The sequence below is a fragment of the Anolis carolinensis genome, chromosome 5 (genome assembly GCF_035594765.1).
Source record: "Anolis carolinensis isolate JA03-04 chromosome 5, rAnoCar3.1.pri, whole genome shotgun sequence".
NCBI lineage: Eukaryota > Metazoa > Chordata > Lepidosauria > Squamata > Dactyloidae > Anolis > Anolis carolinensis.
In genome coordinates, this window is record NC_085845.1 from 101,715,952 (window position 1) to 101,742,117 (window position 26,166).

At 40.8% G+C, this 26,166-nt stretch overlaps 1 protein-coding gene across 5 annotated transcripts in view; it reads right to left on the minus strand.

Moving 5' to 3' along the window:
- Nucleotides 1-26,166, minus strand: part of tspan9 (tetraspanin 9) — a 178,596-nt gene that overhangs the window by 99,764 nt on the left and 52,666 nt on the right. For 4 of the 5 annotated variants that reach the window (XM_003221386.4, XM_062982001.1, XM_008111339.3 and 1 more), the window contains one exon: nucleotides 4,580-4,659. In XM_003221386.4, coding sequence (XP_003221434.1) covers nucleotides 4,580-4,642 — 63 coding nt within the window. In that variant the 5' untranslated portion in view covers nucleotides 4,643-4,659. Of the gene's footprint in view, nucleotides 1-4,579; nucleotides 6,460-26,166 lie in introns of those variants that run through there. The other variant, XM_062981999.1, reaches the window with a different exon arrangement.

Below are 26,166 nucleotides of genomic sequence, written 5' to 3' on the forward strand. Positions count from 1 at the left end.
GCGGCAGCGCCTGCAACTCAGGCCCTGGGCCCTCAGGTCCAGATTGCCCAAGATGAATACTAGAGTATGCGAGACACCATCCAAGCTCAGGAGGGTGAGATGCGGGGACTTCGTACGCAAATTGGGCCGCACCCTCCTCCCTTGGCCTTGCCAGCAATGTTTGCTGGAGAAGTACATTAGGTCCAGGTTTTCAAACGCCAATTCTTGGCGTATTTGCACGCTCGCACAGCAGAGTTTCCTTGGGAGGAGTTGAAGGTGTCCATGGTATACAGCCTCCTGGAAAGTCCTACAGCAGTGTGGGCCACAACCCTGTACGATACCCACTGTGCTGGATACAGTCCAAGAGTTTTTGGATCACATACAAGCGACTTGGGGAGGTCAAGTCACTCAAGACGCGGCTGCCCACAAGCGTCGGCGCCTATTCCAGCGGGATAAAACTATGGCACAATACATTACCGATTTCCATGTTTTGGCTCAACATGTGGGCTGGAATGATGTGGCCCTGAGGATACAGTTCCGAGAGGACCTGAATATTGAGATGCAAGAGGAGACGGCATGAGCCTCCCAATTCCTTAGAGAAACTTATCGCGTTGGGCCTACGGATCGATGCAATGACTGCCACTCGGCAGCAATGGACTCGTGGGTTGAGTGGACACACTCTACCGCCTCACGTTCCCTACGCCACCACCACAGACCGGCCCCATTGATGAAGAAGAACCGATGCAGCTGGGGTATGTCCTGTCTAAGATTGACGCTGCGGAGAAAGCCTGTGTTGGTATTGTGGGGTCGGGAGACATTTTGCCAAGGATTGCCCTGCAAAGAAAAAAAACCACCACTCGTTTGGCCGCAGCGATGCCAAGAGTCCGGTACCCTAGAAATCCGTGACCAACAGCTGGCAGGAGAAGAGGACGACCGGGTTCAGAGAGGCTCACCAGTTCGGTCGGCAACCCACCCCAAGAGCCATAGACTGGTGTGTTGTTCCTGTTGATGGTCATGTTGTGGTCGGCAAAGCGAGGCCCGATCATGGTCCATGCCATGGTGGACTTGGGTGCTACAAATAACTTCATCGACAAGGACTATGTCGATTCTTTGGGATTACAATATCAAGATTTCAAGGATGCCCGAGTCATGCAGGCTATTGATGGTAGGCCTCTGAAAATGGGGTCTGTTAGCTAATGGACAGAACCAACGCGGATGTGGATTCGGAAATATGTAGAAGAGATTTCCTTTTTTGCTACCAAAGTACCTCATTTTCCCTTGATTCTCGGAGTTTCCTGGCTAACTCTACATAATCCCAACATCTCCTGATCTCGAAGGGAATTACAATTTGCTTCAGAGTTCTGTCACCACAATTGCCTGGTGGCCCAAAAATGCCATGCACAAGAAGTAGAGACTCTTGTTACTCTGCCCAAAAAATACTCTGAATTTTGGACGTGTTCAATGAAAAAGAAACAGAGAGACTACCGCCCCACTGGCTCTATGACTGTGCCATCGATCTGGTGGAAGGTGTCCGCGAGGAGATACCTCGTGGACACCTATACTCCCTCTCGGAGCCCGAGCAAGTCCCCCTTCGGGAGTTTCTGGAGTCAAATCTGCGTAAAGGTTTGATTCAGCCCTCCCAGTCTCCGGCTGGGGCCCCGGTCCTGTTTGTCAAGAAAAAGTCGGGTGAGTTGAGACTTTGAATTGACTACCGAGCCCTGAATAACATCACCATCTGCAACCGATATCCTCTGCCCTTGATCTCAGACCTGCTGGATCTGGGAGGAGCGTACAGCTCTGGGGTGCGACATCCTGGGTAGTGGGAGCTTATCTGTGTAATTGGATACCCCAGCCACACACACATACATATTTTCACTTTTATTATGTGAATAGATGTGTGCAACATTCTGGAAAGGCCAGCTTCATTTGTGTTGCATCATTTAAACTGAAAACCAGTTTGTCTCTTCAACAGAGCTATCTGTTTAAGCAGAAATTTCAAAGAACCCTACCAGCCATGTGCACAGTTCATACCATGGACCCTAAGAAATATGTATTTAATGAGGAAGCCTTTCATCCTGTCTCTCATATGATCACCATAAAGTTAGAAAATATGGTTGTTCATGATGAGTGTGCAAACTAGAATTGATGTTCCCAGTCCAATTACATTTAAACACCACAGGGTTTTTACCTACAGTAGAGTCTCGCTTATCCAATGTAAACGGGATGGCAGAACATTGGATAAGCGAAAATGTTGGATAATAAGGAGAGATTAAGGAAAAGCCTATTAAACATCAAATTACATTATGATTTTACAAATTAAGCACCAAAACATCAAGTTTTACAACAAATTGACAGAAAAAGCCGTTCAATACACGGTAACATTATGTAGTAATTACTGTATTTACAAATTTAGCACCAAAACATTGCAATGTATTTAGAACATTGACTGCTAAAAGGCAAACTGCATTGGATAATACAGAGTGTTGGATAAGCGAAGTTTGGATAAGCGAAATACTACTGTACCTCCATACAGTGTAAGACAACTAATACATGAATGGATATCAAAATAACTTGAGACATATAACACAACACTGTGAAATCATAGGTCACAAATCCCATCACGAAGTGAGTCGAGAAATAGATGTGGTGGTTTTCTGCTGTCCATAGGGATAAGAGCAACAAGTTGTAAAGGGGTGTGAGTGCTACCTTTCACCTGTTCTGCATTGACAGAACTGGCTGCCCATTTGTTTCTTGGTATAATTCAGTGTTGATGATAAATTTTAAAGCACTAAGTAAGTCCAGGAGACTTTAGGAACTGCCTACTCCTCCTCTACTAACCATTCCTTGTTGATCAAAAGCAATGGCCTTCCCTATCTGCCAACTCCAGCAGAGGAACAACGGAAGAGGCCTTACCTAGACCGTGGGATTCTTTGACCCAGTGGGAAAAACTGGCACCCTCTGTGACACTGTTCTGCCATGTGACCAAGACCTGGGCCTGACTGGCATTAACTGTAATAGCTAAATGTACAAATCTATTGTTAATAGACTGTTCTGTTACTTTATAGTTCTAGTATTCCATGAATGGCAATAAAGCATTGCAACAGTCGAAGAGACATGTTTTAAAACATTAACAGAGCATCCTTGCTGGGAAAAATTCAGTTTGGTTGTTGTGCATTTTAAAGTTATTTCCAACTAATGGCAACTCTAAAACAAACATATAATGGGGTTTTCTCAATAAGATTTGTTCAGAGAAGGTTTGGCATTGCCTATCACACTACACCTGAAAGAGCAGGCACTGAGTATGCATTCCACTTTAAATACTATGGCTGCCTCCTGCTGAATTGTGGGGTTTGTAGTTTAATGAGATCCAGGACCTCTTTGGCTGAGGATTTTAAAATTCTCCAGGAGGCAGCCATTGAAATTAAAGCGGAATGCACATATTATACCTACTCTTTAAAGTGTTGTGTGATAATGCATTCGAGTATGTGTCTTACACAAGGTCATCCAGTGGGTTTCCATAACTGAACAGAGAAAGATTCAAATCCCAGTGCCTTGGAGTCCTAGTCAGTCCAACGCTCAATCCACTATACACATTAGCACATGCAGCCTGGATCATTCTCTCTAAAGCAGAATCTTTTGCCTGCTTCTATTCCACTGACACTCGAAGCTCACAGATTGGGGACTCAGGGCATTCAGTCCCCCATTTTCAAAAGATAAAATAGGTCAGTTGAAGAGAAAAGCCAGCTGCCAAAAAACAAAGATGCCCTCTTAACTTTAATTTAGCAGACTGTAAAAGGGAAACAACAATTGGCTAACAACATTTTTTCAAATAAAGGAAAACCTTGAATATTTTCCCTCTAAACTCACACACAGGAATATGCTTCTAGGTTTTTTTTTAATCCTTCACACCTGAATCCTTTAAAAGTCAAAAGTATTATTTTGACTGGCATGAACAGCCTGATTTTCCAAGTGACATAATTTGGGTTGTAATCATAGCCCGAGTTCTCAGATTTTGCTTACTGAAGCTTTGTTGCAGTTCTACACACCTCCTGATGAAGTAGAATCGATTGTGTTCTCACAGCATAGCACATTGTGGTCTCTCCATTTTACCAAGTTAACATACCAGTGTGAGCAAAAGCGATTAAGGTGAAGTCCGAATCATTTGTTTTCTGTGCTTACAACATTAAGGGTCAGGTTGCCTCAAAACAACTATCAATAAATGAGAAAGTCTAAACCTTATTCAAACGGAAAGTAACTTATTGAGAACTCATGGGGGACAGCTGAGACATTAAGTGTAATTTAATATTACAATGTTTTTTAAAATAATGCAAACAATACCACTCTAGCAATATAAATAGCATGGCTAGAAGAAAAGCTCTTTTCCCTATGCACCAATCTCATAAGATCCAGAAATGGATGAGAATTGTACATTCTTTTTCCCTTGAGCACATAATATTATGTCACATTATACATTTTCCATTCAGATAAAGGCAAGGAGGCAGTGCTCCTCACTGTTAAGCTTTGGAAGATTTACTGGGCTCACAATGCAGTAGGAGAGGGGCTCTAAATGAAGACAATAGAAAAAAAAAGCACAACTTACCCAGAATATTAGATTGAAAAGGAACATCATGTATTTCAAACAACACAAGCAGCCTCTCGCCATGCTGCACTTCTTAAATTCTAAAAGGAAAACAAATGATAAATCCAGGTAAAAGACTACGTATTTGCTGCCTTTGGGTGCATTGCATTTGTCACTTTGTCCACCAGTCCCAGTGGGGGCCGTATTCTGGTTCTTTGTGCGTGATCCAGCGGTACCGTAGAAAGCTCCAGCAGTGAAGCCTCGGCCAAACTGCCTGCCTGAGGTAGAAGGTTTAGCAAAGTCTGAGTCCTTGCTATCCAAAGATGGACTCCGGTGAATTGAGGAATCCTCACTACTTGACTTCTCCATGGTCTCTCTGCGCAGAGTTGTCAGATTTAATGTCTAGCATCTCTCAGAATTCAACCCAACCGCATGTCAACGCCACCATCCACATGAGGCTGATTTCTCGTGGCTTCACCCCCTCCTTTTTTCGAGGAGGCGACCCAATGCAGACCTTTATTACGACATCCCCTGCATTGCTTCCTTTCCTTCCCCCCTTCACCTTTATATCCAAGCCGCTTGTCTTACATGCATCAATAACTAGGATTTACATGAAAGCATTTCATGCAGCGGGAGCATTTCCCAGGCTGTCTTGCCAAATCATTATGCATAACTTAGCATTGTATTCAAGAGAGCTGTCAAGCTCTCAGTTACCCTCCCCCCACCTGCGTCCTACACAAATTCAGTTCGAGGACAAGCGCTGATCTATAGGCAGCGAAACAGTCCTTGTATTCATTGCCACAGACGGCCAGATTTTTCAGTACACCTGGTAGGCATTCTATGCAAGCCCTTTCCTCTCTCTTGGCTCCTCTCTCTCCTTTGCTCTGGCTGTTGTTTTTCCACACACTGCTGCTGCTGCTGTTGCTGCTGCTGCTGCTTCTCTTTCCACCATTCCTTTCTTCCCATTCAGCACTCTGCTCCTGGGTCACCCTTGCTCACTCAGCACTGTGCTGCTGCCGTCAATATGAGATCATCAAGAACTGCAACCTCTGGGCATTTCCCACCGAAATCCCTGTTCTAACTATATCAAGCAAGGCCTCCTCCCCGCTTTGAAAAGCCTCCTCCCTTCTGCTTTGCCTCCAGCCAATCAATGCAAGCCTTGCACATCTAACGTACCCCTCCCCCATGACATAAGATCTTTAATAGGATTATCATTACTATACAAGTGTACCAAAATCACATTTAAATGTCAAGTACTGTTTAACTATTTATATACTTGAAATGTGAGGTGCACAATTATATTCCTATAATGCAAAGGAAAAATGTAGACAGTTGAAAGTGGACACCAAGAAATGTGCTGGCCTTTCCCCCCTTAAACTGACAGGAGCAATGTACAGTAGAGTCTCACTTATCCAACCATTGCTTATCCAACGTTCTGGAGTATCCAACGCAGTCTGCCTCCCGCCCGGATCCACAGCTGTTTCTCTAGGCAGCAAAGACTGGACTTTTTACAGATTTAACTTCCAACAATGTTGTTACTGCACATTCGTTTTATGCAATTCTATATTTATTTGTAGTCAGTTTGTTAGCAGCTAATATTTTTATAGTCAATGTTTTCAATACAATGTGATGTTTTGGTGCTAAATTCGTAAATACAGTAATTACTACATAACATTACTGTGTATTGAACTGCTTTTTCTGTTGATTTGTTGTAAAACATGATGTTTTGGTGCTTAATTTATAAAATCATAATGTCATTGGACATTTAATAGGCTTTTCCTTCATCCCTCCTTATTATCCAACATTTTTGCTTATTCAGTGTTCTGCTGGCCCATTTATGTTGGATAAGTGAGACTCTACTGCAGGGGTTCCCAAACTTTTTAAACAGGGGGCCAGTACACGATCCTTCGGACCATTGGAGAGCCGGACTATAGTTGGCCACCGAGCAACAACAACAACAATAATAATAATAATAATAATAATAATAATAATAATAAATAATAAAGAGGATTGGAAGAGACCCCTAGGCCATTTAGTCCCACCCCCTTCTGCCTTTGTGCACCAAAAGCACAAGCAAAGCACCCCTGACAGATGGCCACCCAGCCTCAATGTTAATAATAATAATAATAATAATAATAATAATAATAATAATAATAATAATAAGTGTTGTAAGAGAAGAAGAGACCCCTTGGGTCATTTAGCCCAACCCCCTTCTGCCCTTGTGCCGTGGGGGCCGGATAAATGGCTTTGATGGGCCGCATCCGGCCCCCGGGCCTTAGTTTGGGGACCCCTGCTCTACTGTATTTTATTATTTTTTGGCCACTTTAAAAAAAGCAAGCATGCAGGAACTTGCAGGCACCATTCTCACACTACTATGTTCCGATCACCCAATTCAATCCAATAAGCCTTTATTGGCATATATAACAAGATAGTGTAAAATGCAGTATATATTATATATTAGAAAACTTTGCATTTGTTCAGCTCACCCATCAACTCCAGTTCCCCATGTGTATCAGGAGCAACTTGAGAAACTGCAAGTCACTTCTGGTGTGAGAGAACTGGCCGTCTGCAAGAATGTCGCCCAGAAGATGCCCGGATGTTTAGATGTTTTGACTGTCCTTGTGGGAGGCTTCTCTCATGTTCCCGCATGGAGCTGACAGAGACAGCTCATCTGCTCTCTCCCTGGGTTGATTCGAACCAGTAACCTTTAGGTCAGCAACCCAACCTTTAGGTTTAGCAGTCCTGCTGGCACAAAGGCTTAACCCATTGTGCCACCTGGGGCACCTCCCACAAGGATGGTAAAACATCAAACAAGGATGGTAAAACACCAAACATCCGGGTGTCCCCTGGGCAACATCCTTGCAGACGGCCAATTCTCTCACACCAGAAGCGACTTGCAGTTTCTCAAGTCGCTCCTAACATGAAAAAAAACATCAGGTATATTTTACCTAAACCATCCTGATATTTTTTAAGACAAAGTGCAAAATAAATGTGTGTTACCCAATGTACTCATGTGTATGTCTAGAAATGTAAGTAAAAAAATTAACCCCCTAATGCTAGGTCAAATTATCCACGGGACAGTGTAAGTACTGAAATTTAACTCATATATAAAAGGGGCACCACCCCCTTCTCTGAGCAGAGTGGTGAAAGGCAAGAGCTGAGTTTATTTTGGGAGAGTCAAAAAGAAGCACTGATCCCATCTACCCTCTTCAGTAGAAAACATTCCTCTTCTGTCCTGGAGTCCTTTTGAAAACTATGTCATAAGATGTGTAACAATATATGAACAAGAAAGTTAGAAAAACAATAGTAGCAATACTCCTGTCCAGGAAAAACCAGTCACCAACATCTCTGCATTTTTTCAGTATGTGTTCCTTAACCACCTTCTTCCCATGAAATATAGTTGCTGTGAGCATGAAGCTTTATGGAAGCGTTTTTCATGTCTGGGGAAGGAAATGGTGGTGGCGGTCACCAGGGGCACCTTGCTCTCCAAGACGACATGTGTGTTTTCCGCTCTCTGCAAAATGACCCCTCCATGGATTTTTTGCGGGGCTGAGAATACGTGACTTGCCCAAAGTCACATAATAGGTTGAGTCCCCTAAGGGAGGAAGGCAGGGTATAAATAATGTAAATAAGTAGGTTTCCATGGGTCAGCGAAAGATCAGACTCTCATCCCGAGTCATAATTTAATGCTCAAACCCCTATACCAGTGGTTCTCAACCTGTGGATCCCCAGATGTTTTGGCCTTCAACTCCCAGAAATCCTAACAACTTGTAAACTGGCTGAGATTTCTGGGAGTTGTAGGCCAAAACATCTGGGGACCTATAGGTTAAGAACCACTGCCCTACTATCCTGGCTCACCTACTTTCCATCCTTACCCTCTGTTCTTTCATAACTATTCATTGATGTTGCAAATGAAGTGTAATTGGTGAAACACCCTACTGATAGGGTGGAAACCAACTGAAGAAGATATTCTGTTTGGCATGTTTGAGATGGGAAATTAATTTGGTATTTTCATTTTCTGTGAAATTTAAGATGGTTCTACATATAATGCATCGCAAACAGACTTGAGGGTTTTGTGTCCACAAAACATACACACCCTAAACACATTGCAGCACACTTTAAGCCCACAAAAGCATGTTGAAAAAACACTCACCAAAAAATCCAGAATAAACCTGAAAAAGTGCTGCAGTTGATCAGAGTATATCACATGCATTGTGGAAACTGGGATTGCAAAATAGGGACCACTCAACAAGACACCGCTAGCACTGAAGCATTTTAAGAAACACCAAAACAAAGCTGGACAGAAGGTAATTAATTACTCCACTTGGAAGGAAACCATATAATTCCAATGGGGACTCTGTCTTTCTGCCTTTGTTCTAACTTTCTGTGCCCTGTCAGAGTCCAGCACTGATTTCAAATGGGCACGGAGATGCACAACAGCACATCTCATGGGTTTAAAAAAAATCCTGAGTTCGGTTCTAACCTCTGATTAGAAGATTGTGTGATCACAACTCCAGTCTCAAACTATTCCTGAGTTTTATGTGTAGGCCTTCTGCAATGGAACCAGGTTCCTTTTAATCCACTTCCTGACTCAGATTTTAATATAAAGATTTTAATCCACTTCCTAACTCAGATTTAGTACCTCTTCTGTTCTTCCTAGCTAAAAGCCCATCTACACAGGCATAAAACCCATTTTTTTTTTTAGATTAGCCTGAGGGGTCCCAACAATGCCTCAGGCTAATCTGGTTTAAAGTGATTAAAGAACACTTGCAAAGATCCAGACCTTTCAATAGGGTCCGGATCTTTACAGGTGTGGCGGATAAAGAGTACTCCTGAGATCAATATCCGTGATCTCAGGAACTGTCTACACAATGATCCTGCCTTCGTAGGCTCAATCAAACAGCCGACGGAGGAGGGATGGCAATGCCATCCTCCCTTCCCTCACCCCAGAGCCTCCGGTGGCCAAGGGGATAAAAGCCTCGTGACTTGAAGGTTGGGTTGCTGACCTGAAAGCTGCCAGGTTCGAATCCCACCGGGGGAGAGCGCGGATGAGCTCCCTCTATCAGCTCCAGCTCCATGCGAGGACATGAGAGAAGCCTCCCACAAGGATGGTAAAACATCAAAACATCCGGGCGTCCCCTGGGCAACGTCCATGCAGATGGCCAATTCTCTCACTCCAGAAAGCAACTCCGGTTGCTCCTGACATGAAAAAAAAAAAAATCCCTCACCCCCTTTTCTACCCTTAAACAACATAAAACTGGACAGTTGACAACACTGGAGTCTTAAAAATGCTCTTTTGCATCTGGAAATGACACAACTGAGTTTTTGAGGGGAAATTCCCCCCTCCCCTCTTTAAAGCAAGGGGCCCTTCTAGACAGGCAGTATATCCCAGGATCTGATCTCAGTTTTTCTGTTTATCTCAGATTCTCTGCCAGTGAGGAGTCATATAATCCAGTTTAAAGCAGAAAATCTGGGATCAGATCCTGGGATATAGCCTCTGTCTGGAAGGACCCATCGTTGTGTTATTTCCAGGTGCAACGGAGTGCTTTGAAGCCTCCAGCCTTGGTAACTCTCTCATTTTATGTAGTTTAAAGATGGAAAAGGGGGCAAGGGAGGACAGGGGGCAGTGGCCACACCCCACCTGTGCTCATGTTGGCAGGGAATTTGGCCACACACACAGCCCAACCAAAGTCGCAGGATTTGGAATCTCTAGCCGCAAACTCAAGAGAAACCCACATGTTAAATGCTGGTTTCTCGAGTTTTCGGACTGTCCAGAAGGGTCTTAACTCTGTTATCTCTGTTACAGCTTTTCCCTGTCTCTGTGTGTACCTTCTGTCAGGAACAAGGATCGTTTATTTATCCATTCCCTCTCATTGCCCCCCTCTTCATAGCAGTCTCTGAGCTGTGATTGGCTGAGTCTAATCGGCCTTGCCCAGTTCTTCCGTTCAACACTTACATTTTAATGTCCTTTTTGGATTTTCTGTGTTGTACATTCCTGCTCCCATTGCCAACAAAATGAAAGAATCTCCCTATCCCACTCCACTCCACCCCGGGACATAATTGTGTTTACTGCAATTACTCTGTCCATCGCTGCATTACACAAAAGAACCATGTTGCATAATGCAGCATGGACTCCCAATTCATTTGCAGACAACCTCCTAAAGGCATTCCATATTTATGCTGCTCACACATGCAATGAGCATTCTAGCTCTGTTTCCCACCACCACGCTTTCTTATTGATCCCTACAAAGGGAGGATACGTTTTTGAAGAAAGTAGTCCCCACTAAGTTTGGAGGGTTTCCACCCGATATGGAACCCCTGTTTTCCAGCATCTCTATCAGTAGTGGAAACTCTCCTCATTTCAAATGTTACTCTTCAAGGGATGCAGGGTGACAAAAGTTAGGACCTTTTGTACAGCATGGAAGAAATGCTACGATCAATTCATTGTGTAGGTTTTTTTAAAATCAGATTGTACAAATGTGTATTTAATGTTGCATTCTTTCAATTTTATTATGCTTTTATGAGCCATTGAAGCACAAGAGTATATGAGGAACATTTAAATGAATAATGAAATGTTCCTTAAGTTTTACCCCAGAAAACCAGGCTTCAAGTTTCAAAACTCTGCCTTAAGGATTGTAACTTGTTTGAAAGCTATCCTTAACATTTAATTTGCTTTTTATTTTGCTGTATAAATATGGACTTCAGATACTTCTTTCATGTCAACTATCTTAGAGGTATAGTCTTTTAAAGAAAAAGATGAGGAGCATAAAAGTTGATTCTTAAGTCCATATTTGGATATGAAGCAGCTTTGGAGGGGGGTCCAGAGAGTCTGGAGTCTGCGTAGGTATCTAAATATGGATTTTTTAGCTTCTGTATCAAGGGAGGTAATCTTGAACAAGGTATCTTAATAAAATTCAAACATCTTCACAGTGTTTAAAAGATAATTGCTGTAAGATATTTATTTTACTTTCAAAAAACTTCCCAGGACTGAAATTGACCTTTCAAACTATCATCACTACATTTTAAAAGCACAAGCACACTGAATTTCTTTTTTCAAATCAATGTACAGATTTTATTATCTCTCACAATCCCAGTCAAAAGAGAATGTGTGGAGATTAGGGATCCCTTCAAAATGCCATGCATTCTATGTGCAGAGAAACATGTCAACACTAGTGGTGTCTACCAATAACAAATGGTTCTCTCAACATTTCTTCAGACTTTTCAAGGCAAATCTATCAGGTGAAGTCCTATTCCTTGAAAACCACACAATAGGTCTTACTCAAAAGTAAGTGTGAAAGAGGTATCAGTGAATCATAGAACTACTCTACAGAAGCAAACTCAACAAAAAAAAACCCAGTTCTTCTTGATGTAATTCAGTGGTTCTCAACCTGTGGGTCTCCAGATTTTTGGACTAAAACTCCCAGAAATCCCAGTCAGTCTACCAGCTGTTAGTATTTCTGGGAATTGAAGGTCTAGAGACCCACAGGTTAAGAACCACTGATGTAATTTCTTCAGTACTGTTCCATTATCCAGGTTGAGGCCACCAGGGGCACTAGAGAGAGAAGGATAGTCCATTTTACAGGGGAGAGTTGGAGGAAAACCATGTCCTCTGTTTTTGCTGGTTGTTCCCCTTCTCCTCTTCCCATATCATAAATGAAGGTTGTTTCCATGAGGGACATGGGTGGGGTAATAACAGAAAAAAACAGTTGGAAATTGTTTACTCCTTCAAGCCACCCTCCACCTCCATAAACTGGGCCACCCTTCTCTCTAGTGCCCCTTTGTGGCCTCTGCCCACATAATGCAATAGTACCATTACTTCTAATGACAATCCTGGGGTGTGTTTTTTAAAGCCTTAAACTGACTTTGCTCCACTTCAGGCAAAGTTGTGAGATGCTCTGAAGTTTCTGAATAACTCCCTAATATCCAGTGCATTCATAGAATCATAGAATACAGAGTTGGAAGAGACCACATGGGCCATCCAAGCTAAATCCCCGCCATGCAGGAAAAGCACAATCAAAGCACCCGACAGATGGCCATCCAGCCTGTTTAAAAGCCTCCAAGGTAGAGAGTTCCACTGTTGATGTCAAAAATGGCAACCTTCTATAAGCCTCCTATGCTAGTTATTTGTTATGTATATAATTGAAATTGCTGACTATATTGTATGTATATATTGGTATGCCGTTTCCCTTAACTCTATATTTTTTGAAGTTATGGGAGCAACTGCAGACCATGTGACCCAGATCTGAGAATATTCAGAGAGAAACTCTACTTTAGAATCTATTTGAATCAGAAATCAGTTGGAAGTCAGTTGTCAGTTGAAGTGAGTTAGAGTATGAATCTGTTTGCATCAGTTGATGTATGAAGTCAGTTGAGTATAGTTGAGTACAGTATGCTGCAGTGACTATTCAGTTTATATTGAGTCAATGTTCAGTTTAAACTCTAAACCAGTAAGAAATACATGAAGTTTGTAAGCAAGTATGTTAGCCTTTAATGAAGACTACTTATTTTTGGTCTCTTGAGAGTATGATTTAAAAGCAATATATTTTATGGGAGAGTAAATGTTTTTTGGGCAACTGAAATAACACTTCTGAAGATCTGCTATATATTTTGTGCATTGCATATATTTGTTCCCAACAGTTCAAAGAGATAACCAGGGATATCAGTCTAACAGCTGAGAAACCTAAATTGTCTCGTATAAATACTAGTAAATATTTACCACTAAGGAGAAGATTGACTAAATCAAGTTTTAACTCTTCTCAGGAAGATCATACTTTACAAAAGGTTATAATTTCTAACAAGGTCATTCCTTTCCAAATAGTTAAGATTACTCCAAAAAGTGTGACTGCCAATTAATTTCCAAAAGGGTCATGTTTCGAAAAGGCTTTGGAGATTTCTGATTTTCCAAAAGGTTATGATTATTCCAAATAGTGTGACTGCCAATTGACCTCCAAAAAGGGTCACATTCCAAATGGCTTTGGAGATTCATGGTTTTTCAAAAGTTGAACAGTTCTTATAGTCAGGAAGTTCTTCCTAATGATCAAGTTGAATCTCTTTCCTGTCATTTGAACCCATTGCTCCAAATCCTAGGCACCAGGGCAGCAGAAAACAAGCTGTCTCACTCTTCCTTAGAACGTCCTTTCATATATTTAAACATAGCTATCATGTCTCCACTCAACTTTCTTTTCTGCAGGCTAAAGATACCCAGATCTTTAAGCCATTCCTCATAGGGCATGCGTTCCAGGCCTTTGATCATTTTAGTCACCCTCCTCTGGACATGTTACTGCCCAATGTAGATAGGCCCATAAGACCAGTGGCAAGAAGTATAAATGTTATAGAAATATCGTACCCCATAAGAATGAACCCCATAGTCCATGGTTCCATGTGAATGAATTAGGGGACCCATGTTGACTTCATTCCTAGTTTCAAGCTATCTTTCATTGAACCACCTGGAATGTTGCACAAACACCATACACACATCAAGCCCCAGGGGATGACTACACATTAGTTAGTATAATCCCTTCACAATACCCTTGGAAGACACATGTAACATACAATGGACTTAAGAAAGGGCTGCTGCGTCTTTTCCTGTTTTTCATGATATGATGTGATTTTATTCCTGGGAACATTTTATCACCTCTATTACTAGACTCCTCCCCCTCCTCCTGGGGTTTCCATTGAATTTGCCAACACCCTGAGCACCCTTTTGTCTACCCATTGTATTGACCAAAACAGAAACATCAAAACCCATTGAAAGGCATTATATCAAGGCCAGCCTAATTCCTTTCCACCCACACCCTTCTCTTGAGTGAATCAATAAACAGATACCAACCTTCAAATTGAACAATGACAATTTATTACATTTTCCCCAAAACCCGGAGACCAATTGGCAACAATAACAGACAGCACATCCCAGCCTGCAGATCCTAGCCTGCCACAATCTGGACTAATTGGCACTGAGGGCAGCAGAAGTCCTTTGTTTCAAACTGCTGTCAAAGTCTTATAAATATTTCTGTATGTTTGCATTGAGATATGTCAGCCTTTGGGAAGACAGGCTCCGCTGACATCCTCTTTTGCCAAGGAGAATAAATGTATTTGATTTTCCCTTCAACCCATCTGTGTCTCGTTTGATCCTTTGGTAGCTTGACACTTGGGTCTTGAACCCACGATTTTAGCAGAGCTGATATCCCTTGTCATAGAAGGAAAATTAAGAACAACTAAAGAGAAAATCTTCTAGATTTCACAGTAATTTACAACACAAAAACAATAACCTGTTCACCTCCTCGATGCTCCTGTATCACTGCATGCTTATCCTGTTGAGAGATTCAGCTACGTATTTACTAGTCCTATTAGAAAGTTGTTTATGTGTTTATTCTCTTTTGTATTGTAAAGATGGGAGGAGGACCAGTTAGGCGCAGTGAGCCAGATTCAGTTGGAGACAGAGATCAGACTGAAAGCAGCACTTTCTGGCCTAAGGAGATAATGTGTAGCTCTTGGTTGGTTTAAAAGTGTGCATGATCTGAACACTGAGCAGCTGGAGTTAAAGAGTTTTCCATCAAAACAGAAGCCCATACTCATGGACAGACAGGTATAATGATACTTGTAACACAGAGAGATACTTGTAACACACAGTGTCACTTGCTGATAAGACTTTGGGAGATGGTGTTGTATGGGATATGTGATATAATTTTGCAGACAAACAGATGAAACTACGGTAATTCCTCATTCCTTCCCAATGCGGATGCTGCTAGTTAGGTTTCAGTTACAGAGGATAAGGAGAACAGAGGAATCCTGAGTAATCTTTAAAGCGTTTACAAAAAGGAGCTTCACTGTCAGAAGCTTTTCATTAACTGATGTATGCTTGTAGAAATATTATGTAGATATCATAGTTGTTATGTCTCTTCAAGTCATTTCTAGTTTATGGCAACCCTAAAGTGAACCTATCACAGAGTCTTGCTCAAGATCACCCAGTGAATTTCCAGACACATGTTGCCTCTTAGATACAGGAGACACAAACTTCAAATATATAAAACTCATATCTTGTATCTTATTATAAAATAGGTATGATATCTAATTTTGAAGCAGGTTGAAGCAGAATTAGAGAGCTAGAAGAGAGCGCCAATACAACCCCCTGCCATGCAGTAAGAAAAATTCAAAGCACTCCCAACAGAGGAACACCCAGATTCTGTTTAATAACCTCCACATCGTGTTATTGATGTATGGTGTTCTTACCATACATCAAGGGAACCACTGATAGGCAAGTGATGAAGAAACACAACCTACAAACTACCTACAGACCTACTAAGAAAATCCAAGCCAAGGACAAGAGCGATCCTCTCACCTCTGCAGGAGTCTACCGTATACCATGCAGCTGTGGACAAGGCTAAATAGAGACCACCAAAGGCAGTTCTCTAACACGAATCAAGGAACATGAAAGGCACTGCAGACTAACTCAACCAGAGAAGTCAGCCATAGCAGAGCACTTGATGAACCAACCCGGACACTGTATATTATTTGAGAACGCAGAAATGCTGGACCACGCTAAGAACCATCATGTCAGACTACACAGAAAAGCCATTGAAATCCACAAGCATGTGGACAATTTCAACAGAAAGGAGGAAACCATGAAAATGAACAAAATCTGGTAATTAATTAAAAAATTAATTACAACATTCACACTGGCCTCCAACTAACAAGGGTTCTTCTCCCACCCTGGACCTTACACAGATATATAAACCTTCCTTTCTTAAGTTTTTTCCATATACCTCACAACCTCTGAGGATGCCTGACATAAATGTGGGCGAAATGTCAGGAGAGAATACTTCTGGAACATGCCCATATAGCCCGGAAAACACACAACAACCCTGTGATTCCTGCCATGAAAGCCTTCGACAACACATTAAACTCTACCACACTCTGAATCAGCATATTCTACTGGTGAACAGCTCTTACCATCAAGAAGCACACTGGCTGAAGCCCAAATGCCAAAAGCATAAGAAAAACAATCAACTTGCTGGGGTCAAGCCAGTGCAAGTCGATGCCAATTATCAATCTCTGCCCTCACTCGACTATTCTCCTTCCTTCACCAGCCCTACTAGGCTGCCTCCCAATGCCTCCTCTCCGGAGTGCCTTCAGGGAACCTCTGAGCAGATAATTAAAGCCAAAAATACAGTGGATATGGGGATCATATTTATGCAAAACTGTTGTTGCTTTTTCTAAAAGCAGAGTGAAGGACTGGCACATAAATCATGAGTATTTTCAAGCCTTAAATCTCAGTATCTTAACTTTTGTATCATCAAGAATATACTCCCACAAGGCAAATGGGCTATGCTTCCTATGTCTCATCCAAAAACTTTAAAAGAGTTAGATGAAATATTGCCTGAGTAAACAAGTATCTCTTTGCCCATGTTGCTACAGCTAGTGAGAGAGAGGTTTGTCAAGCATAAATCAAGCAAAATGTTACAGCTCCATTGGTTTGTTACTATGCATCTGTGAAAATTTACTGATCAAAGCAAACTCAATATATCAGAAGACAGAGACACATACCGCCAGCTCTCACTCTTCTTTCTAGCCATATGGAAACCAAGAAGAAAAGGCACTAAAAGACAGGTAATAAAATATCCACCTATCTTTGTAAAATTTCCTTCACTTTATTAAGCTTTCATGTATGTATGGTCTAGGATTTTCAGGATTTTTATAGTATACAATACATATGTTTGATAGTGAAATCAGACAGAAATTAAATGCAAAAATACTGAGTTTATATTATTAACATTATATTATTAACATTATATTATTAACCTATGTCTTGATTCACCATATAATCTGGATTTGTCTAATCTAGTTGGGGGTAACCAACCAGGCTCCAAACAACAATTGTCTGAATTTGTCTAATCTAGTTGGGAGTAACCAACTAGATTCCAATAATAAATAATTAAGTGTTCGATATCCTAATACAAATTTGGGGGATTGGATCGGCACTTCCTAATAAAACTGAATGAATCCTTACTGAAAGACTGCTGAGTTTGCAATAGATATACAAATAGATATACAAACCCTTATCCAATATGCTTAGGACCAGTATTTTTTCTAAATTTTAGGGAAAATGAATTTTGAAATATGTTGTCGAAGGCTTTCATGGCCGGGATCACAGGGTTGTTGTATGTCTTTCGGGCTGTGTGGCCAAGTTCCAGAAGCATGCTTCTGGAACATGGCCACACAGCCCGAAAGACATACAACAATTTTGAAATACCTATATTTGCATATATATAGTGAACGAAGGACAGAGGGGAAAGGGGACTATAGTAGAATCTCGCTTATCCAACCTCCACTTATCCAACGTTCTGTATTATCCAAGGCAGTCGCCCTTTTAGTAGTCAACATTTTTGTAGTTAATGTTTTCAATACATTGCAATGTTTTGGTGCTAATTTCATAAATAGAAGTAATTACTACATAATGCTACGGTGTACTGAACTGCTTTTATGTGATGTTTTGGTGCTTATTTTGTAAAATCATAATGTAATTTGATGTTTAATAGGCTTTTCCTTAGTCCCTCCTTATTATCCAACATTTTCACTTATCCAACGTTCTGCCGGCCTGTTTATGTTGGATAAATGAGACTCTACTGTAGTTATATATCTAGAGCCTGTTGAGCTTTTCCTCAAAGAGCCCTTATGGACAAAAGAGAAGAAAGGAAAATGCGTACATACGCTCCCTGTAAAAAGCTGATGTCCAGATGCTTTCCTAGCTCCCAGCACCCCGGTGGTGCAGTGGGTTAAACCCTTGTGCCAGCAGGACTGATGACTTGAAGACTAGGTTGTTGACCTGAAGGTTGCCGGTTCGAATCCAACCCGGGGGGAGCATGGATGAGCTCCCTCTATCAGCTCCAGCTCCATGAGGGGACATGAGAGAAGCCTCCCACAAGGATGGTAAAAACATCAAAATATTCAGGCATCTCTTGGGCCACGTCCTTCAAGATGGCCAATTTCTCAAGTCACTCCTGACACACAAAAAAGCACACTTTTTGTACTTTTAGCAAAGAAGGGAAATTCCCTCCCCTCCCAAAATACTTAATGAGGCTTTTCATTCTCTTCAGTCTTGATACAGGCAATGGGGTCGCTCTGCATTTATTTTTGCAACCATTTCCAAGGTGCCCATCCCACTGTACAGCATTGCCATTGCCATTGCCTGGGTGGAAGGAAAGCACTGAAATGGGTTTGATGTCTCCTTTTAACAGCAGCTTTGTGAAAGCAGAGTCCTCCCCCTTTCCCACTTTTCTGTCCCCCATTGGAGTTCTTTGAGGAAAAATGCAGTGGTCACTGGATGTGTGATTAGCCTCTTATCCCCAAAGATGAAAACAGGAGACTGGCACAAAAAAAGTTATGGGATCTGGAGAATTGCTGGTTCTGAATTTCTGGATACAGTGCTAATGTACATGAATACATTTCCATAGTGGAGACTGACACTCTTCTTACAGTCTTTCTGAGAACAAGTAAAATCTTTTTTATTCAGCAGGCCTTTAAGAACTGATTCTTAATCATTGTCCATTGTATCATGTGCTGCATTTGTTGTTCTTGTTGCTGCTGTTTGAATTTATTTTAAGAGGAACTTTTATCATTGTTTTATTGCTTTTTAACTTTTGGTGCTGTTAATTTCTAAGCATGTAGTTTTTTTTGTTTTTTTTACTATTGGTTGTATTGTTTTCCAAACTGAGGGGAAAGGCAGGATATAAATATGCCATCTCCATAATCATCTGGAGATCAATAGCTCACAGTACCAGATATAGAATGACCCATTACTTCCAGTAATGACTTGAAATCGCAGTCTGAAGGAACGTTTTTGCGAAGTCTCACAAATCTGATGGGGGGAGGCTTCAAACTGAATTTTGTGGGAGAAGGAGAGAGGATTCTTGAGAACAGGAGTCCAACAAGTGCTGGAAATAATAGCACAATTGTTATGGAGAGTAAAGAGTACAAGAATCCAACAGCAGGGGAAGGGGAGAGCTGGGGAAATGATCCTAGATAGCTCCACAGTTGCACAGAGCATGGGAAATAAACAAAATGAACTTGAAGTCTTAACACAGCAAAGCAAATATGATGTAATAGACATCACTGGCACCTGGTGGGATGAGTCTCATGATCGGAATGTACAGACTTCAGTGAAATGGATGAAACAGGAATGGAAGAAGTGTCACGATGACTCTATAGTAGCTGACTGCTAATGTAAGTCAGCCTGCATATGATGTAGCTATACTCACAACCTGCTTGGAAATAAGCTCATATCCCACTACAGTATAGGCATCACTGACACCTGGTGGTGTCAATACTCAGGATCAATACTCAGAATTCTGATAAGCAGCTGAGGCTAAAACCTGAGGATTTTCAGAGTTTTACTTGATCTGAGCTCCCTGGTGAGTTGTTTATAAAATATAGGATTTAATAAGAGCAGATGACATAAGGCTTTCTGTCTTTTTGGTCTTCAGGTTCTAGGAACACTGAAGATATATCTATTCTGTTGTGTAAAAGAGTACTTAAAGATCCAAGTTGAAATGTGTTTGGGTGGTGGTGGAGATATGGCACATCACTACCTCTCAATTTTTAGACTTGCCTTTCACATATCTGAAGATTTTCCATGGTTACTGATATATCCTCTCTTGGATTTATGACTATTCACAAAAAAGTTAGTAGTATGTTTTTTTTCTTTCTGTGTTATAATTCCTCAGATACTGGCATATAAGAGGAGGGCATCAGTTCCATTGTGTTGGCAAAAAGAAGAGGAGTAGGAAACATTGCTGTCTCTGAGACAGTGAGTCTGTGCTAGGTCATAATCAGAACTTCAAATGAGCTATCCAAGATACCTTTTGATAATCATTAAATAATGTTTCCAACCTCGGAGCTAAAGATTATTCTATTTTTTTAGTGGTCCCGCTGAATCCACTGGGCGCCGATAACCTCTTGGGCTTAACTTTGGCAGCTGCTTGTCTCACATCCTCCCCCATAATGTTTTTATTTAGAAGGATTGAATGCTCCCAGTTTCACTGAAAACACTGCAGGAGTCTATCAATGTCCAAACGGTCTGGGTTATTTGAGTTGTTCTGGTCTGTATAAAAGCACTGACATTCTTCATGATTTCCCCCATGCTTCATACTATGTTTCCTACATTTTCTTCTTATCAGCAAGACATTTGACTCTTCTCTTCCTCGATGACTGGTTTGAGCAATCTCTTCCTAATAAGCAAGCTGTGACAGCAATCAGTGTAAACAAGTTTTTGTTAAGATTACAGTTCCTATATTAGTAGTGAAATTATAAAAGTTGCTATTTCGTTACTGGGTGATTCCAGCAACAGTATTAAAAAATTGACCTTTTTCCAGGTTCTGATTAACAGGAGTAATTCAACAGTATATTTTTGCAGACTTCTCACTAAAATTGATAGTAACTCCACAAAGCTATACTGCCCATTCCAGTTTAGCAAAAAGAGATTGAATATGTAGCAAAAAGAGATTCAGAATGTATGCATGTAGATTCAACTCTCCATATTCATAGATTCTGTATTTACAAATTCAACTAATGAAAATACTTTTGTTAAAATTTACAAAAGATATAGCTTAATTGTTCTATTTTATATAAGAGACACTATTTTAGTTTTCAATTGTATATAATAAGGCTTGGGAAGCCACAAGTTTTGGTATCCACACTGGGGTAGAAGTTCTGGAACCAAACCCCAACAAATACCAAAGACCTACTGTATTCCATTGAACAGTGTAATAATAATTTCAAACATGAGGCAGCTGAATTAATTCCTGGATCAGTGTCAAAGAAGATATTTTTAATTGGGGTATAAATTACCCAAGCCAGTTCATGGTTACTATCTGTGAAATCAGAAATCGAAAGTGGGGAAAAATCAGATAAGCTGGAATAGTAGAGAGAATCATGGTTGTGATCCAGTGTGGGCTAATGGTCTGAGTGCTGGACGAATAGTCTGGCAGACCAAAGTTGGAATCCACATTCAACCATGGAAATCAATGAATTGGAGGATCATTCATGTCATACTGAAATTTAGACTTTCTATTTTCTAGTGCCAATACCATTCTGAAAGCCATTCCGGAGTCCAAGAACCCTCTAACACAGGCCTCAGAGAACGTGGTCCTCCGTATACTGATGCACGACACTTTCTATCAATCTTTGGACATGGAAACAACTTTGAATAGAGCTGCATTTGTGACATCAGCTCTCATTATTAGTACACTGTCCTAATGAATACCCAAAACAATGCATTCTACTTCCTGTACATAATGAGTATCATCTCCTTGTTTATTTAGACACTAGGAATAAGATGCAAAGTTGTCACTTTCATAACTTTTTCTGACATGAGAACCATGCAGGGCCTTCATCGCCTTTTCAGACTGTTATGAGCAACTGCTGAAATTGCTTCATGATCATAATGAATCTGAAACACCTGATGAAGTGCTGCTGGATGGAACTGTTCTGGTGAAATATTATCCGTACAAATAAACTGATGAAGATCTTTTCAAACTGTGGAGCAAAAATTCATTCCTTATCTGAAAACAGTTTAGTCATACTGACGAGATTATTTTGAGATGCCTACCATCTTGTTTCAATGAAAAAAAGGCAGTGGGCATGTGAACTTCTGCCACATCAAAAACAGCCATGTGAAAGAAATAAAAGAGCTTTTTGTAGATGAAAAAAATATGGAAATGCTCCTGATCCACCATGGTGCACATGTGAAAAAAGACATACCTATATTAACACTACAACTTTACAACTTTTTGTTCAGTCGTAAAAAGGACGCATGATATGAATTTAACACGCTCATGATACCATTCAGCAGAGATACTTCATAAAATTTCATAAAGATACACTATCAAAGGTTTTGCTAAAATCTATAAAGAACAGGCTGATTACAAACCCCTTTAAGGCTTGTATTCTAGCATGAGGTTTTGTATATATCAACTCACTTATTCTAGTTATTGCACCTAAGAAAGTGAACTGATGTTTCACCCACAAATGTGTGTGTTTAAATAAAAATGCTAGATTCACCCTCTCCCCAATCCATGTTTCCTTCAATTCAATTTAGAACCCTTCCACACAGCCCTATATCCCAGAATATCAGGGCAGAAAATCCCACAATATCTGCTTTGATCTGGGTTATATAAGTCCATACTCAGATAATGTGGGATTTTCTGCCTTGATATTCTGGGGTATAGGGTTGTGTGGAAGAGCCCATATAGCAGAATTGTTTATTTGAGGATGGAAAGTTTCATTTTCAGAAAGAAATGGCATCTACCCTCAGCCGACTCCAAGAAATCTATTTAAATGTAATCTATTTAAATTTTAATGTAAAGCCAACTGAAGCTTAAATGTAAAGTATACTGATTCACTATTTTACTTTATTATAAATTATACATTCAGCCAAGCAAGGGGGAAAGAGAATGAAGCACAGCTTGGTAAGTAAAAAAGCACAGGAGGAATGGTTGGGGAAAAAAAACTTTGAGGCTTATGAACAATCTAGATATCACCCTCTTTAGTTATTCCATAAATGAGGCAGGGTGACTGCACAGAAATATTTCATTTGGAAGTACACCAAGACTCGCTTTGAGAGCACCGCAAGTGTACTAATTATAGCATTCTGAAGTCACCCAGGCAGCAAGAAACACACTGGAAGCATGGCAACTAAATACAAATGAGTGGCAGAAACCAACCCTCATGATAAAGAAATACCTGAAACTATATCTGTTGCAAAAGAACAATAGCTTCACTCGTGTATCTGGAACACAATGTTTCTGTAACTATAGAACCAAAAACTTCTGGGTATGATACTGAAGGTTTGGAAGGCATGGTCTCAGCTGTGAAAGGCTTCAGGGTACGTTTTTGGCCAATAATGATGTTGAGGACGATGGCTATGGCTCCTGAAGTTTCAGGTTAGCAAATGAACAAGAATCTGAGAAGACTGGAGACAGAGTGCAAAAACATAGTGAGTTCTCAAGCAGCTGCTAAGACTGGGAGGATGGGCTGTCTCACTGAAAACCTGGAAAGCCTTTTTGCTGAAGGGATTAAGTCTTTAAGCGAAATGTTTACTTGGTGAATTTTATGCCATGTTTGCATGTCCCTGCAGTATAACTGCTCTTAAACAGAATGGGTAGCAAGGAATAATGTGAATTGGATACTGGGATTTTACCGCTGCATTCACAACCTTCCCTAAGCTTTGCTTGCTGTGTATTCAAGTGAACATCAGAGAAAACGGAAAAAATTGTGAAGTACGGAAATGAAGATCATTTTCTGCCAGTCTAAATGACAAGAGAAGAGCCAAGTTGGAAGATGTGTGTATGGAGGGAGGGAAGGATCATAGAACTCAAAAATCTCATTTTACTTGCATATCTCTTGCATGGAATTGCACAGAAAGCACAAATACACCAGTTTTCTGCTTACACACTTTTGTACCCTTCCAATGACTTTCATTAAAAAACAAGAATCCAACATTTTTGCTCCCTTCCAAATAGCTCCCAAGTTCTGAGGATACGGATCTTTCAGAATAGGGATAGGAATTATGCGGCCAACCAGGTCCTGCTAGACTGCAACTCTTAGCAGTTCTAGCTAGCTAAGCCAAAATGAAGAACACTGAAAGTTACAATTCAGACATATCTGGAGGACATGATTTCTAGGCCAGTTTAAGAACATCAGTCAAGGCAGATTATTCTTTCCTAAGGTTTTACAGGATGAAGGTTACTTGAGCCTGTACTATAGTGGACAATTGCAAATCTAATCCTCTAGTCCAGAAATCAGGAAACTGTGCATCGCCATGTATACTGAGAGTACTCTAGTCAGTGAATGTGGCTAATGGACAAGTGTGCAATCACCCCTGAATAAGCCTATCTTTTTTATACAGAGGAGCAAATAATGTCCAGGTGCAAATGCAGACTTTGAGGAGTTCTTGAAAGACCCTGATTATTTTTATTATAAAGAAAAAACAAAATGATTTCTAAAAAGGTTAAGAAAAACCCAGAAATGTGCCTATTGGATTTGTTTCAGGAGAGAATTGGTAAAGAAGATGTAGAATTACATCTTCTTTACCAGCAAGAATTTACAGCAAGGATTACAATAGCAAAATCTACTTATTAGGGATTGGAGAAGAAAATTAGTCAAGTATATTCAAATGGCCAAACTTTCCAATGGCATAAGGGGAGGAAACAATGAAATGTTTGCTAGAAAATGAAGACTTGCCTATGGGTATTTTAAAAAGAAGACAAAAATAGACTTTGAACTAGCCGCACAGGGGATTTACTAGTGTAATGATGACAGACTTTTGGTAGATACTAGGTCTATACGGTGTGGTGTTGGAAGTCATGAGTGGTGGTTCATGGGTGGAAATGGGGGAGGGATTAGGGAAATAATACTTGTTGAATTTCATAGATTGTATGCTATTTTCACATAGTAAAGGTAAAGGTTTTTCCTTGATATCAAGGCTAGTCATGTCCGACTCTGGGAGGTGGTGCTTATCTCCATTTCTAAGTCGAAGAGCCGGCATTGTCCATAGACACCTCCAAAGTTATGTGGCTGGCATGACTGCATGGAGTGCCGTTAGCTTCCAGCCGAAGCAGTACCTATTGATCTCTTCACATTTGCATGTTTTCGAACTGCTAGGTTGGCAGAAGCTGGGGCTAATAGCGAGAGCTCACCCTGCTCCCTGGATTCGAACTGCCATACTTTTAGTCAGCAAGTTCAGCAGCCCAGCAGTTTAATCTGCTGCACCACCGGGGGCTATTTTCACATAACACAATAAAATTTATTTTTTTAAAAAATGAAGAATCCTGATGATTAGTGTTTTGGTTCAGATTATTTTTAGGTCTAGGTTAAGGTTCGGAATGGTAAGAGCCATGGTCACTCTGGTCGTTCGCCTTCACCATAAGAAGGATGGGAGAGTGTAACTCAGTTCAATACCTGTATTTGCAGTTATTGGGGTTCAAAAATAAAAGAAACAAACCAATAAATGAAATATAGTGTTAACCAGATAGCAGATCAAATCATCCATAATGTTCACTTTTTTTGCACATGTCATGTGAGAAAATCCAAGCTGCTGGCATTCAGAGACAGAAACACCCCTATTACTACAGGTCACCCTGCAAAAATGTGCATACAAGCATTCCCTTCAGAGCCAAGGGCTCTTTGGGCACTAATGGGAAATGTGGTATTTGGAGAGATTATGAACCAGCAACAGCTGCAGGAAGAAAAAGCAGGGGATAGCTGGAGCCATTGCAACAGCTGGAGTTAAAGCAGGGGGAAGTTTCACAAAAGTTCCCATGAGTAAGCTTCTCTGGCACTTCCCCCTCCCACCCCCACCCCACCTTCAAGGGCCTATAACTGGGGCACACACAATTGTAGATGGACTACATGACACTTCCTGTTGGTCTCAATAATAGCACACACACTTGGTTTACAGTCAGCACACATACTAATGCCAGCATTCTAGGATGTTTCAGCAAGAGGTCATTAAAAGGAATACATCAGGAAGACCAAATACTGGGTAGATTATGTCAGTGAAGGCTGACTTTAAAAAATGGTGTTACATTCCAGATATAAAATGGTATAGCATGCTA